Source organism: Symphalangus syndactylus, chromosome 13 (assembly GCF_028878055.3).
Source record: "Symphalangus syndactylus isolate Jambi chromosome 13, NHGRI_mSymSyn1-v2.1_pri, whole genome shotgun sequence".
NCBI lineage: Eukaryota > Metazoa > Chordata > Mammalia > Primates > Hylobatidae > Symphalangus > Symphalangus syndactylus.
In genome coordinates this window covers 20,268,834-20,284,274 of record NC_072435.2, presented here as the reverse complement: position 1 = coordinate 20,284,274, position 15,441 = coordinate 20,268,834, and the positions used below count along the sequence as shown (strand labels likewise).

Genomic DNA, 15,441 nt, shown 5'->3' with positions numbered 1-15,441 from the left:
TAGTCATTGTTGTTAATTTCTTACTATGCCTAACTTATGAACTTTATCAAGGGTATATATGTATAAGAAAAAATACAGAATAGATAAGATTCAGTAATATCCATGGTTTCAGGCATCCATTGGAGGGTCTTGGAACACATCCCCTGCAGATAAAGGGGAACTACCATAGTATAAAATACCTTGGTAAGGATGTAGAGAAATTGGAACCCTCATCCATAGCTGGTGGGAATGCAAAATGGTACAGCCAATTTGCAAAACAGCCTGGCAGTTTCTTAAAAAGTTAAGCATTGGCTAGATGCGGCCTGGCGCAGTGGCTCAAGCCTGTAATCCCAGCAATTTGGGAGGCTGAGATGGGCGGAGCATGAGGTCAGGAGATCGAGACCATTGTGGCTAATACGGTGAAACCCCATCTCTACTAAAAATACAAAAAAAAGATAGCTGGGTGTGGTGGTGGGCGTCTGTAGTCCCAGCTACTCGGGAGGCTGAGGCAGGAGAACGGCGTGAACCCGGGAGGCAGAGCTTGCAGTGAGCCGAGATTGTGCCACTGCACTCCAGCCTGGGCGACAGAGCAAGACTCCGTCTGAAAAAAAAAAAAAATTTCAAAAAGAAAGTATTATCTCCCTCTGAATGTCGGTAGCACCCCCATCTAGAAATGGGGCTGGATTCTGAGAAGCAGAATTAATATTGAGGCAGAGAGCATGGTCATTTTGAAGCTCTTACAACATACTGCCAAATCGTTTGCCAAAGATATTCTAATTGATTGCCCTCACCAATAGTATATGAAAGTAGTTTTTTGCTGGCCCTGACCAGCATTCAGTGCTCACAGTTCTAGAATTTGGAAAGGCTTTGAGTGTGGAGGAAAGACCGCAGATAGCCTGAGCTCAAACACTAGCTTTGTTCCTACTGACCAGATGACTCTAGCAGCTGAGTTTCCCCAACTTTGAAAATGGGAGTGGTAATACTGACTCACAGGGTGGTGCTAAGGCTTGAATGGGATAACAGATGCAAAAGGCTAGTATGGCCTGGTAGCTGGTAGGTTCCCATTGACTGTCTGTTCCCATTTTCTTTTATTCCTGTTGCACACTCTACCCATATCCATCATAATGATTATCTTATCATGTGTTGATCGCTGCCCTTCCACTGAGGTCATTGAGCATAGGACCCATGCCTTCCCCGTATTTGCATTTCTAATACAGTGCTGGGCACACTCATTGCATTTCTAATGGGGGTGTGTTGAACAAAAGTATTATTGATGTATGTGCCCAGCAATGCTGTAGACACTTGGGATAAAGCAATGACCTAAACAAAAACCCCTGCCCTTAATGTGCTGACACTCCAACAGGGGCAAGTAAATAATAAGCAAGTAATCACATAAGTGTATCACATATCAGGTGGTGAAGAGCAAATAAAGCAGTGTAGAAGCACAGAGACTTACTGATAAGGTGTCTTTTGTGTAGAGGCCTGACTTAGATAAGGGAGAGAACACCTAACAATTATCAAATGCACTTTTTTTTTTTTTTTTTTGAGACAGAATATCACTCTTGTCGGCCAGGCTGGAGTGCAGTGGCACAATCTCTGCTCACTGCAACCTCCACCTCCCGGGTTCAAGCAATTCTCCTGCCTCAGCCTCTCAAGTAGCTGGGATTACAGGCCCCCGCCACCACGCCTGTATAGTTCTCGTATTTTTAGTAGAGATGGGGTTTCGCCATGCTGGCCAGGCTGGTCTCGAATTCCTGACCTTGTGGTCCACCTGCCTCAGCCTCCCAAAGTGCTGGGATTACAGGTGTGAGCCACCACACCCAGCTGACATTATTATTATTATTATTATTATTATTATTATTATTTTGAGATGGAGTCTCTGTTGCCAGGCTGGAGTGCAGTGGCGTGATCTCGGCTAACTGCAGTCTCCGCCTCCCGGGTTCAAGAGATTCTCCTGCCTCAGCCTCTCAAGTAGCTGGGACTACAGGCACACGCCACCATGCCCAGCTAATTTTTTTGTATTTTTAGTAGAGACGGGGTTTCATCATGTTGGCCAGGATGGTCTCGAACTCTTGACCTCATGATCGGCCCGGCTTGGCCTCCCAAAGTGCTGGGATTACAGGCATGAGCCAACATTATAATGCCTGGCCAACATTATTTTTTTTAAAGCTTTATTTTTATTTTATTTTATTTTTTGAGATGGAGTTTCATTCTTGTTGCCCAGGCTGGAGTGCAATGGCACAATCTCAGCTCACTGCAACCTCCGCCTTCCAGGTTAAAGGGATTCTTCTGCCTCAGCCTCCCAAGTAGCTGGGATTACAGGCGTGCACCACCATGTCCGGCTTATTTTGTATTTTTAGTAGAGATGGGGTTTCTCCATGTTGGTCAGGCTGGTCTTGAACTCCTGACCTCGTGATCTACTCGCCTTGGTCTCCCAGCATGCTGGGATTCTGGAGGCATGAGCCACCGCGCCTGGCCTCCAGAACATTTTTATCATCCCCAAAAGAAATTCCCAAACCCATTAGCAACCACTCCCATTTTTGTCTCTCTTCAGCCTCTGACAAACACTAATATGCTTTCTCTTTTTTTCTTTTTTTTTTTTTTTTTTTTTGAGACGGAGTCTACCTCTGTCACCAAGCCTGGAGTGCAGTGGCACACTCTCGGCTCACTGCAACCTCCGCCTCCCAGGTTCAAGAGATTCTCCTGCCTCAGCCTCCCAAGTAGTTGGGATTACAGGTGCCTGCCACCATACCCAGCTAATTTTTGTATTTTTTAGTAGAGACAAGGTTTCACTGTGTTGGCCAGGCTGGTCTTGAACTCCTGACCTCAGGTGATCTGCCCACCTCGGCCTCCCAAAGTGCTAGGATCACAGGTGTGAGCCACCGCGCCCTGCCATGTCTTTCTTCTTTTACTTAGCATCATGTTTTCAAGGTTCATCCATGTTGTAGCATTAATCAGTACTTTTGTTTCTATTTCTGGTGAATAGTGTTCCATTGTATGTATATACAGCATTTTATCCATTCATCAGGTGATGGACATTTGGATTGTTTCTCCTTTTTTGCTTTTTTTTTTTTTTTTTGGTATGCATCTTTTTTTTTTTTAATTTTTTTTGCATACAAAAACAATAAACATTTTCTAAAAATACATACAAACAAAAAGATGCGTATCAAACATATTAGGAAGGTTGCACATGGGAAGTCGGGGAATAGAAATGGGGGTGGGAGTTAAATGAGAGAGGGACTTTATATGGATCAGTGATAATAACTCAATCCTCTATTTGACAAAGAAGAGGGAGAAGGAAGAGGAAGAAAAAGAAAGTGGGATAAAGGATCAGAAAGGGAGGAAAATAGAAAAAATTAGAGTATGACTCCAGGGTAGACCTGTTTTGTTGTCATTGAGTTGGTTGGTTGGTTTGTCTGTTGTATTCTTCATGTTTCGCCAAGTTGGCCAGACTGGTCTCGAACTCCTAGCCCGAAGTGATCAACCCGCCTCGCCCCCCAGAGTGCCGGGACCACAGGCGTGAGCCACCACGTCCAGCTCCCACATTGCTTCTGGCCTCCGTGGTAGACCTCCCAGACGGAGCGGCCAGGCAGAGGAGCTCCTCACTTCTACCCAGACACGGGGCGGCCGGGCAGAGGGGCTCCTCACTTCCCAGACGGGGCAGCCAGGCAGAGACGCTCCTCACTTCTTCCCAGACGATAGGTGGCCGGGCAGAGGCGCTCCTCACTTCCCAGACGATGGGTGGTCGGGCAGAGGCGCTCCCCACTTCCCAGACGATGGGTGGCCGGGCAGAGGCGCTCCTCACTTCCCAGACGATGGGCGGCCGGGCAGAGGCGCTCCTCACCTCCCAGACGATGGGTGGCCGGGCAGAGGCACTCCTCACTTCCCAGATGGGGCAGCCGGGTAGAGGCGCTCCTCACTTTCCAGACGATGGGTGGCCGGGCAGAGGCGCTCCTCACCTCCCAGACGATGGGTGGCCGGGCAGAGGCGCTCCTCACCTCCCAGACGATGGGTGGCCGGGCAGAGGCGCTCCTCACCTCCCAGACGGGGCGGCCGGGCAGAGGCGCTCCTCACTTCTTCCCGGACGGGGCGGCCGGGCAGAGGCGCTCCTCACTTCTTCCCGACGGGGCGGCCGGGCAGAAGCGCTCCTCACTTCTTCCCGGACGGGGCGGCCGGGCAGAGGCGCTCCTCACTTCTTCCCGGACGGGGCGGCCGGGCAGAGGCGCTCCTCACTTCTTCCCGGACGGGGCGGCCGGGCAGAGGCGCTCCTCACTTCTTCCCGGACGGGGCGGCCGGGCAGAGGCGCTCCTCACTTCCCAGATGGTGGGTGGCCGGGCAGAGGCGCTCCTCACTTCCCAGACGATGGGTGGCCGGGCAGAGGCGCTCCTCACTTCTTCCCAGATGGGGCGGCCGGGCAGAGGCGCTCCTCACTTCTTCCCGGATGGGGCGCCCGGGCAGAGGCGCTCCTCATTTCTTCCCGGACGGGGCGGCCGGGCAGAGGCGCTCCTCACTTCTTCCCGGACGGGGCGGCCGGGCAGAGGCGCTCCTCACTTCTTCCCGGACGGGGCGGCCGGGCAGAGGCGCTCCTCACTTCTTCCCGGACGGGGTGGCCGGGCAGAGGCGCTCCTCACTTCCTCCCAGACGATGGGAGGCCGGGCAGAGGCGCTCCTCACCTCCCAGACGATGGGAGGCCGGGCAGAGGCGCTCCTCACTTCCCAGACGATGGGTGGCCGGGCAGAGGCGCTCCTCACTTCCCAGACGGGGCGGCCGGGCAGAGGCGCTCCTCACTTCCCAGACGATGGGTGGCCGGGCAGAGGCGCTCCTCACTTCCCAGACGGGGCGGCTGGGCAGAGGCGCTCCTCACTTCCCAGACGGGGCGGCCGGGCAGAGGCGCTCCTCACTTCCCAGACGGTGGATGGCCGGGCAGGGGCGCTCCTCACTTCCCAGACGGTGGGTGGCCGGGCAGAGACGCTCCTCACCTCCCAGACGGGGCGGCCGGGCAGAGGCGCTCCTCACCTCCCAGACGGGGCGGCCGGGCAGAGGCGCTCCCCACCTTCCAGATGGGGTGGCGGCCGGGCAGGGGCTGCAATCCCAGCACCCTGGCAGGCCAAGGCAGGCGGCCGGCGGGTAGAGGCTGCCGCGAGGCCAGACCACGCCACCGCACTCCAGCCCGGGCAACACCGAGCACTGGGTGAGCGAGACTCCGTCTGTAGTCCCAGTACCTCGGGAGGCTGAGGCGGGCAGAGCACTCGGCGTCAGGAGCTGGCGACCAGCGTGGCCAAGATGGCGAACGCGTGCCTGCATCCAAAGGAGAAAAGGCAGGCAGCGGTGGCGCGTGCCGGCAGTCCCAGGCAGCAGCAAGCCGAGTAGATTGTAGCCTGGGCCAGAGAGGGAAAGAAAGAAAGAAAGAAAAGAAAGAGAGAAAGAGAGAAAGAGAGAGAGAGAGAAAGGAAGGAAGGAAGGAAGGAAGGAAGGAAGGAAGGAAGGCGCTTTTTTTTTTTTTTTTTTGAGACAGAGTCTTGCTCTGTCACCCAGGCTGGAGTGCAGTGGCGTGATCTTGGCTCACTGCAAGCTCCGCTTCCCCAGTTCACACCATTCTCCTGCCTCAGCCTCCCAAATAGCTGGGACCACAGACGCCCGCCACCACGCCTGGCTAATTTTTTGTATTTTTAGTAGAGACGGGGTTTCACTGTGTTGGCCAGGCTGGTCTCGATCTCCTGACCTCGTGATCCTCCCGCCTCGCCTCCCAAAGTGCTGGGATTACAGGTGTGAGCCACCGCGCCCGGCCCCTGTTATGAGTAATGCTGTTATGGACATTTGTGTATAACGTTTCGTGAGGACATGTTCTTATTTCTCTTGGGTCTATACGTAGGAGTAGAATTGCTAGGTCGTGGGGTGGCTCTGTTTAAGGTTTTGAGGAGCTCCCAGACTGTATTTCCCACAGTGGCTATCCCGTCTTACGTTCCCAGCAGCAGCATGTGAGGATTACAGTTTCTCCATATCTTTGCCTACATGTTATCTGATTATAGGCATCCCAGCAGGTGTGAAGTGCTATCTCATCGTGGTTTTCATTTGCAATTCCCTGGTAGCTAGTGATGTTAAGCATCTTTTCATGTATTTATTGCCCATTTATGTATCTTCCTTGGAGAAATGTCTAGTCACATCTTTTACTCATTTTTAAATTGTATTATTCATCTTTTTACTATGGAGTTGTTCTAGGTACAGGTCTCTTATCAGATATATGATTTGCAAATATTTTCTCCCACTCTGTGGGCTGCTTTTTCACTCTCTTGATGTGGTCCTTCAAATCACAAAAGCTTTTAATTTTGATAAAGTCCAGTTTATTTATTTTTTCTTTTGTTACTTATGCTTTTGGTGTCATAGCTAAGAAGGCTTTGCATTATTTTCAAGTATTCATGGAACATTCACCAAAATTAACCATACACTGGGTCACAAACCAAGTTTCAGCAAATTTTAAATGATCGAAACCCATTGTAGCATGTTTTCTGACCACAACAGACTTTATCTAGACATCAGTAATAAAAAGACAACTAGAAAACCCCCAGTTGTTTGGCAATGAAGCAGGAGAGTTTTAAATAACCAATGGGACTGGGCATGGTGACTCATGCTTGTAATCCCAGCACTCTGCAGGGCCGAGGCAGGTGGATCACTTGAGGTCAGGAGTTCGAGACCAGCCCGGCCAACATGGAAAAACCCCATCTCCAGTAAAAATACAAAAATTAGCCTCACGTGGTGGCGCACACCTGTAGTTCCAGCTACTTGGAGGCTGAGGCAGGAGGACTGCTTGAACCCGGGAGGCAGAGTTGCAGTGAGCCAAGATAGCACCACTGCCCTCCAGCCTGGGTGACAGAGGGAGACTATGTCTCAAAAAAATAAAATAAATTTTAAAAAATAATTAATGAGTAAGGTAGAAATTGTAACAGAAATTAGAAAATTTTTTTTTTTTTTTTTTTTTTTGAGACAGAGTCTCGCTCTGTCGCCCGGGCTGGAGTGCAGTGGCGCAATCTCGGCTCACTGCAAGCTCCGCCTCCCGGGTTCACGCCATTCTCCTGCCTCAGCCTCCGAGTAGCTGGGACTACAGGCGCCCGCCACCGCGCCTGGCTAATTTTTTGTATTTTTTAGTAGAGACGGGGTTTCACTGTGGTCTCGATCTCCTGACCTCGTGATCCGCCCGCCTCGGCCTCCCAAAGTGCTGGGATTACAAGCGTGAGCCACCGTGCCCGGCCGAAAATATTTTTAACTAAATGATAATGAAGATACAGCATATCAAACTTGTGATGTATAGCTAAAGCTGTGTTTAGAGAGAAATCTATAGCCTTAAATATGTGCATTAGAAAAGAGGAAAGGCTGGGCAGGGCACAGTGGCTCACGCCTGTAATCCCAGCACTTTGGGAGGCTGAGGCGGGTGGATCACGAGGTCAGGAGATCGAGACCATCCTGGCTAACATGGTGAAACCCCATCTCTACTAAATGTACGAAAAATTAGCCGGGCGTGATCGCGGGCTCCTGTAGTCCCAGCTACTTGGGAGGCTGAGGCAGGAGACTGGTGTGAACCCGGGAGACGGAGCTTGCAGTGAGCCGAGATTGCGCCACTGCACTCCAGCCTGGGCAACAGAGCAAGACTCCGTCTCAAAAAAAAAAAGAAAAAGAAAAAGTAAAGAGGAAAGTCTGAAAGTCAATTATGTATCAATCTCAAACACTACAAAATAATTAGCAAATAAAGTGAGAGAATGACCATGTGGCTACCTGGGGAATGTGAGACAGAGGGAGAAAGACTTGGCTCTGTGGGTGAGGAGCACGCCTTAAACAGGCTGGCTGTAGGTTTGTGTGGGTTTGTAGCTTAGCTCTGTTAACCCTTCACTAGCTGAGGGACTGTGGACAAATCTTTTCCTCCTGTGTGTCTGTTTTTACATCCATAAAATAGGTAGAAAGTCCCACCTCCTGAGTTTGTTGTAAGTTTTTTTTTTTTTTTTTTTTTTGAGACGGAGTCTCGCTCTGTCACCCAGGCTGGAGTGCAGTGGCGCAATCTCGGCTCACTGCAAGCTCTGCCTCCCAGGCTCACGCCATTCTCCTGCCTCAGCCTCCCGAGTAGCTGGGACCACAGGCGCCCGCCACCACGCCCGGAGAATGGTTTTTGTATTTTTAGTAGAGACGGGGTTTCACCGTGTTAGCCAGGATGGCGTTTGTTGTAAGTTTTAAATGAGTCTACATGCAAGCAGTACTAGCTTAGAACAGTGCTCAGCACCCACCAAGTGGTGCTGAGGGTAATTATTAGGGTTGTCTATGTCTTTGTGAGAGTCTTTCACATCTCACAGGCCACAAGCCTGTGTTTTCTCTGCTCTGTAGGCATGAGGCAGAGGGCCCAGGTTCCATGTGATGCTGAAGCTCTGACATTCCTGCAGGCCCAGTTCCAAGGCTCCGGCATCCTGCGTCTCACTGAGCACTGCTGCCCGATGGCCATCCCCAAGCACTCCCTGAGCCCAGTGCCATGGGAAGAGGACAGCTTCCTTCAAGTGAAGGTGGAGGAGGAAGAGGAAGCCAGCCTCTCCCAGGGCGGAGAATCCAGCCATGACCACATTGCTCACCCTGAGGCTGCACGCCTGCGCTTCCGGCACTTCCGCTATGAGGAGGCATCTGGTCCACACGAGGCCCTGGCCCACCTCCGAGCCCTGTGCTGTCAGTGGCTGCAGCCCGAGGCGCGCTCCAAGGAGCAGATACTGGAGCTGCTGGTGCTGGAGCAGTTCCTGGGTGCGCTGCCCCCAGAGATCCAAGCCTGGGTGGGAGCCCAGAGTCCCAAGAGCGGAGAGGAAGCCGCTGTGCTGGTGGAGGATCTGACTCAGGTGCTGGACAAGAGAGGTAAAGGGGCGCTGTGGGCAGCTTCATGGCACACCAGGGGTACACCCTGGACAGGAACATGGGAGCACAGAGCTCTGGTTTGGGGTTACTCATGCACCCATTCTCACATTCGTACTTTACTGTAACTCTCACACACTGTTGTAGACAGGTGTGTTTTGGTTGCAGATGACCAAAAATGAGCTGAAATGGGCTGAAGCAAAGAAGGGTAAGGAGGCAGCAGATACGGCTATATCCAGAAGATCTGTTGACAGCATCAGAACTCTCTTCTTCCTCTCTTGTTCTGTTTCTCAGTTGGTTTTTTCTGTGTTAGCTTCATTCTTATTTTAAGTTCTCTTTCCAAAGGGGACAAAGATAGCCAGGAACCCCAGGCTTATGTCTTACCAATGTAGAAACCTCAGGGTAATAACAATAAGAGGTCCCTGGTCTGAGCCCCCACTGGCCTGGTTGGGATCTTATGTTTGTGTTTGGCCAACCAAATCCCAGGGACTCACAGTGACCAACTGGCTGTTTCTCAGAGGAAACCAGATGAGGGACCGGGTGCCTGGGGTGGCTGTTGGGGGGGATGGAAATACCAGATGTCCCTGTGCACCTTCTCTATGCCCACCCTGGGCTGGCCTCTAGGATTTGGGTGAGTCAGACCTGCCCCAGGCTCAGCTGGGCACTGTTATCCAGAGACCCACACAAACATCCCAACCCAGGGAGGTCCAGTGGGATGCAGGGAAGACCCAGCCTTGGGACAGTCCAGAGCAGGGAGTGGTGGCTCGTCTCAGATGCGCTTGGCCTGGCCTATTGGCAACACACAGGAGGTGGGCATACCACATACTGGGAGGAAACGTGCAGTGCGCAGGAGGAATGTGGAGTCTGGATACAGCTGAATCATCAAGGCTCAGTAGATCCAACCGCTGCTTCTCTTCCTGGCCACGTGACTCCCTTGTGCCTCAGTTTATTCATGGGTAAAATGGGGATTGTAATAAAAACGCCCACCTTAGTGGTGTTGAGAGATAAAAGGCAATACCCGTGCAGCACCTGAAATGGTGCCTGGCATAGATTAAATAAATGGTAACTGCAACTGTTAGGAAAATTTGTTCAGCTCTGGGAGAAACAGGCCTCTCTGGAACAGAAGTTGGTCTCTGCTCAAGCAGATGTCACAGAGACAGGGAGAGGAAAGAGGGAGTAGCCTCATCCTCCCACAGGGTTGGCCAAAGCTCAGAGAAAGGGCAAAATGCAGAGGGAATGGTGGGGTCAAAGGCCAGCAGTGTGATTTGCACTGGATATTCTGGTAAAAGCAGGTGGTGTGATATTTCTGGAGTAGAGGAAGGAAGGGGGAGGCAGGGCCAAGCAGATGGCTGGGGGAGCAGGGGAGACTGCCTGTGGACCTGGTGGAGAAGATTCCGGAGCTGAAATCCCAACTGGGCCACTAGCTAACTGTAATCCTGTACCAGTTACTCAACACCTTCCCTCAGCTGGATTTCAGTTGCCCCATCTGCAACAGAATCACAGCAGTACCTCCTTCTGAGAGCAGGTCGAAGCTGAAATGAGGCAATGGAAGTCACCCACTGTGCTTGGGGCCCAGCACATGACAAGAGCCTGATAATGGTTAGTGGCCCTGGAAGGCCAGCGGCACAGCGTCCATGGCTTACAGATGGGGAGACTGAGTCCCAGATGAGGGCAGGACTGCTTAAGGTGGTAGAGCTGGGGTTTGAGTCCAGTTTCTGCACTGCTGAGCCCCACTGTGGACTTGAGCAGTGGGTATTCCACCTGTCTCTGCCTCCTCCCTGGAATCCATCCAGTAGATGTGCCAGATTATGTGTCCTTTGCACCCATACAGGGCAGGTCAGTGCGAGCATTCCTCTACCTCATGCACACTCTCATCCCCAAGAGCACCTCCGCCACACTCTGCCTTCATAGTACTTTATAATGTAGGGGCTCGAGAGGCCAGGTACTCACCCCCAGCAGCCATATTCTACCTGGGGTTCTACTTGCAGAAATTTTCACCATCATGGGCTTCTGGATTGATTCCCTCATTCAGCCAGAATTCACTGAGCACCTGTGGACACATCCAGGCCAAGAGGCAAGGTGTTGAGTGTGAGGGACAGAACTGCAACCTCACAGAGATCAGAGCCTGCAAGGGTGCATGTGCTCAGGGTCCTGACGAGGACAGACCCTCCCTCTCTGTCTTTCAGATCAGTTACACATCAGGGTTTCTCCTCTTGACTCTTGAGCCAAAATTGGGAGCCTTGAAAGATGGAGAGTTTGGTGGGAGGAAGAGAAATCAGAACCTGTGGTGTAGTTTTGGATGGTGTGGGAGGACAGCCATGCACCCTTTGTCGTCCAAGACACCAAATGAGAAACTTCCCCTTGGAACTGGGGCCAGATGTTAGGAACAGGCCACATCTCCCCTTACGAAGTGTGACCGGGGCCCTCGGCAGAGTAGGGGAGGCTTGGTGCGGTAGGAGGAGTGACGCCGTGGTTCGGACTGTTTCAGGATGGGATCCAGGAGCCGACCCCACAGAGGCAAGCTGCAAGCAGAGCGACCTGGGAGAGTCAGAGCCATCAAATGTGGTCACTGAGACCCTCATGGGAGGTGTTTCCCTCGGACCCGCCTTTGTCAAGGCATGTGAACCTGAGGGCAGCTCAGAGAGGTCTGGACTATCAGGGGAGATCTGGACAAAGTCTATCACACAACAGATCCATTTCAAGAAAACTTCAGGGCCTTACAAGGATGTCCCCACAGACCAGCATGGCCGTGAATCTGGTGCCTCGAGGAACAGTTCTAGTTTGTGGCCAAACCTCACCTCCCAAGAGAAGCCTCCTTCAGAAGACAAATTTGATCTGGTGGATGCTTATGGGACAGAGCCTCCAGACACCTACTCAGGGAAGAGGTCCTCCCAGTGTCGCGAGTGTAGGAAGATGTTCCAGAGTGCCTCGGCGCTCGAGGCACACCAGAAGACCCATTCTCGGAAGACACCATACGCCTGCAGCGAGTGTGGGAAAGCCTTCAGCCGGAGCACTCACCTCGCCCAGCACCAGGTTGTCCACACAGGGGCGAAGCCCCATGAGTGTAAGGAATGTGGGAAGGCCTTCAGCCGAGTCACCCACCTGACTCAGCACCAAAGGATTCATACTGGAGAGAAACCCTACAAATGTGGGGAATGTGGTAAAACGTTCAGCCGCAGCACTCATCTCACCCAGCACCAGCGGGTGCACACGGGGGAGCGGCCCTACGAGTGTGACGAGTGCGGGAAGGCCTTCAGCCAGAGCACGCACCTGACTCAGCACCAGCGCATCCACACCGGGGAGAAGCCCTACAAGTGTGACGCGTGTGGCAGAGCCTTCAGCGACTGCTCAGCCCTCATCCGACATCTGAGAATCCATTCTGGAGAGAAGCCATATCAGTGTAAGGTTTGTCCGAAGGCTTTTGCACAGAGCTCCTCCCTCATTGAGCACCAGAGGATCCACACAGGAGAGAAGCCTTATAAGTGCAGCGACTGTGGGAAGGCCTTCAGCCGTAGCTCAGCCCTGATGGTTCACTTGCGGATCCACATCACGGTACTGCAATGACCGGAAGTCGCCCCTCGGGGCATAGCACAGCGTCTTCATGGAGGCTCAATATCTAAGAGAAACCCTGAGTTCCTCAAGAGCCACAAACGGGGGGTGACTGATGAGCTGTCAAAATGATAGGGGCCTGAGGGCAGACTCGGCTGTCTAGGAACAACTCTGCATTTGAGGAACCCTTGTGAGCACAGGGTGATTCAGGCCAGCTGGAGAAGCTTCCAGAAGGGCCCCGAACTGCTACCCTCTATTTCCTACTCAGGACTGTCCCAGAGAGAAGGCAGCTGAGCTGAGGATTTAGACTGGTTCTGAGGGCCAGGGCAAATGAAGGCACACGTCTCTCAGAACTCAGCGTCCCAAGACGCTCTGGGCAGACAGACTGTAGCTTGTTCTCATGTGGTTCTTGCCTGCTTTTCTGCTGCTTAGCCCAGAAGGGACACCTGCCATGCCCACCTCTGTGCCTTGGCACCTACTGTTTCCACTCCAGCCTATTTTGTGCCTAACTCCAGGGCTGACTTTTGAGACTGCCTCTTCCATGATGCCTTTTCCACACTCTGCCTCTCTCATGGTTTCCTGTCGTAATCAGTGGTGCTGCTTGACACCTGCCCAACACGTTCCTGTCTCTCCTTTTCCTTCCACATCCCACCAGTCACCAGCGCTATTGTTTTAACCTAAAGCTTATCTCTAATTCACCTCCTTTTCCACCACTGCTACCTTATGTGAGCCCTCATTCCCTTTTGCCTGGATTATAGCCGGGGTCTCCTTCCTGACCCCTTCCTGCCTCTATTCTCTACCCCTGTATCACTCTCCAGGGGACTCTTGATATTACTCAGATCTGACTGTGTCACTCCAAGGTGGAAAGCTCTCCAACCCATCTCCTTCTACAGCACAGCTTCCCGAACAGGGTATAAGCATGCTGAGATGGAGGCTGCCCTGGGCCCCAAGCAACCTCTCCAGTTATCCTCATATGCGTGTATGAATAGTGTCATTTTTCTGTGCGTGCAGTGATGTGAAAATGGCCTCATCTCATACCATGGCTCCACCTTCCATACACCAGCCACACGGAACTACTGTGGTTCCCAAAGGAGCCATATGTTTTCCCACTTATGTGCCTTTGTACCTGTGCCTGGAACTCTCCTCTCTTTTTTTTTTTTTTTTTTTGAGACGGAGTCTTGCGTCTTGCTCTGTTGCCCAGGCTGGAGTGCAGTGGCGCGATCTCGACTCACTGCAAGCTCTGCCTCCCGGGTTCATGCCATTCTCCTGCCTCAGCCTTCCGAGTAGCTGGGACTACAGGCACCTGCCACCACGACCAGCTAATTTTTTTCTTGTTTGTTTTTTTTTTTTTTGTATTTTTAGTAGAGACAGGGTTTCACCGTGTTTGCCAGGATGGTCTCGATCTCCTGACCTCGTGATCCACCCACCTCGGCCTCCCAAAGTGCTGGGATTACAGGCGTGAGCCACCGCGCCCGGCCCTCCGTTTTCATCTAAGGTGTTTCAAATGTCGCCCAAAGAAGCCTCCCTGCCCTCCGGGGGCAGACTTCCGCTTGCCCTCTCTGCTTCCAGAGCACCTCCTAGATACCTCTCTTACAACTCCTACCACCTTGTTTTACTTATTTGCTCCTTGCAGAGCTTATAGTGAGCGTTTTCCAAGGATACTATAAGCTCCTGAGAGCAGGGGCCACGTCTTACTCTCAGTACCCACAACACACAGGACTCAGCAGGCCCTGACTCATGTCTCTTCCATGAATGTGACTGGTGCCCCCAGGAGGCAGCCACCATGCTGTCTCTGCCCCACGTTGTCCTTATGTATGTTTACATGGATGTCTCCCCAGCAGCTTGAACCCTGGAGAGCAAGAACAATCTGATTTTCCTGGGGGCCAGCACCCAGACAAGCCTGGCATGCAGTGGCCTCAATAAAATGTGACTGTATTGAGTCTCTTCCTAGGGCCCCAGATCCCCTGGTGTCATGGACTTAGTCTTTGCCAGCATTCTGTCCATGTGTTCTCTGGTCTTCTCCCACAATGCTGCATCCCTGTCCCATTTTTAGGGTCCATGTCTATCACTGGATCCTGCAGCTTCTCATTACTGTTAGGGTATTATTCTTCATGCCTCTGTTTCTGTGATGGTCTCATCATATGTGAACCATTTGACCTGGCGTATTGTGTACTAGTCACCGTCACCATCTCTCCCTATGTATCTCCCTGTATTTCGGGCCCATTCCCTCTATGTCAAGAGTAAATAGAGTCACAAAGACTGATGAGAAAGGTTCATAACATGAAGGTAAGACTCAGGGAGACAGAGACTTTGTGGAAGTATCTCTGAGGGAGTCCCAGACACAGGCAGAGAGGGCCACATACGATGTGGCAGAGGTTGAGAGACTGACAGAGGGATGACAGGCTTAGGGGAAAACTCAGAGACGAGAGATGCACATTCCCAGTGAAATGATTGCACAGGCTTCCAGCAGGCTGGAGGGAACAGAAAAGGCATGGGCCTGAATTCAGGCTGCAGAGCCTGACTCCTCCCTGCGGCTACTTTTGGGACCTAAGATAAGTGACTTTCCTGAACCTCCATGACCTCCTCATATGTAAACCAGGGACAGGACCCACCTTGTATAGTGCCTGACCCAAAGCCTGGCCCTGCACACTGTCTCTGACTCACAGCAATCATCAGCACCTCTCTTTGCCTCCTACTTGCTCAGTCTCTTTGTCACAAGAACTGGATCTCCATCCCCTTGATGCTCTGAGCATCTTCACCCATTTGGTCATTGAGACGTATCTGTCCATGTCTGTCTAAAAGGGGAGGAGATGAGGGAGAAAAAAGGGAATCTACTCAGAGCCCGTGTGTGCTGCCCAGTCTACCAAATAATTTATATACATCTCAATCCTCACACAACCATCCCTGTTTTATAGAGGAGGAAGTGGCTTAGAGAATGTAACTGACCAAAGTCACACTGCCAGGAACTGGAAGCACTAGGATTTGACAGCACATCCAAATATGTCAGCAATTTCAATAAACATGACTGTACTCAACAAA

The 15,441-nt window shown here is 52.0% G+C and overlaps 1 protein-coding gene across 10 annotated transcripts in view; it reads left to right on the top strand.

The window, feature by feature from the left end:
* The window catches only part of ZSCAN22 (zinc finger and SCAN domain containing 22), an 18,154-nt gene extending 2,713 nt beyond the window's left edge, over positions 1-15,441 (top strand). For 6 of the 10 annotated variants that reach the window (XM_055239894.2, XM_055239896.2, XM_055239898.2 and 3 more), the window contains exons 2-3: positions 8,403-8,856; positions 11,342-15,441. In XM_055239894.2, coding sequence (XP_055095869.2) covers positions 8,454-8,856; positions 11,342-12,417 — 1,479 coding nt within the window. In that variant the 5' untranslated portion in view covers positions 8,403-8,453 and the 3' untranslated portion in view covers positions 12,418-15,441. Of the gene's footprint in view, positions 1-498; positions 2,716-8,342; positions 8,857-11,341 lie in introns of those variants that run through there. The other 4 variants (XM_055239899.2, XM_055239901.2, XM_055239900.2 and 1 more) reach the window with 4 other exon arrangements.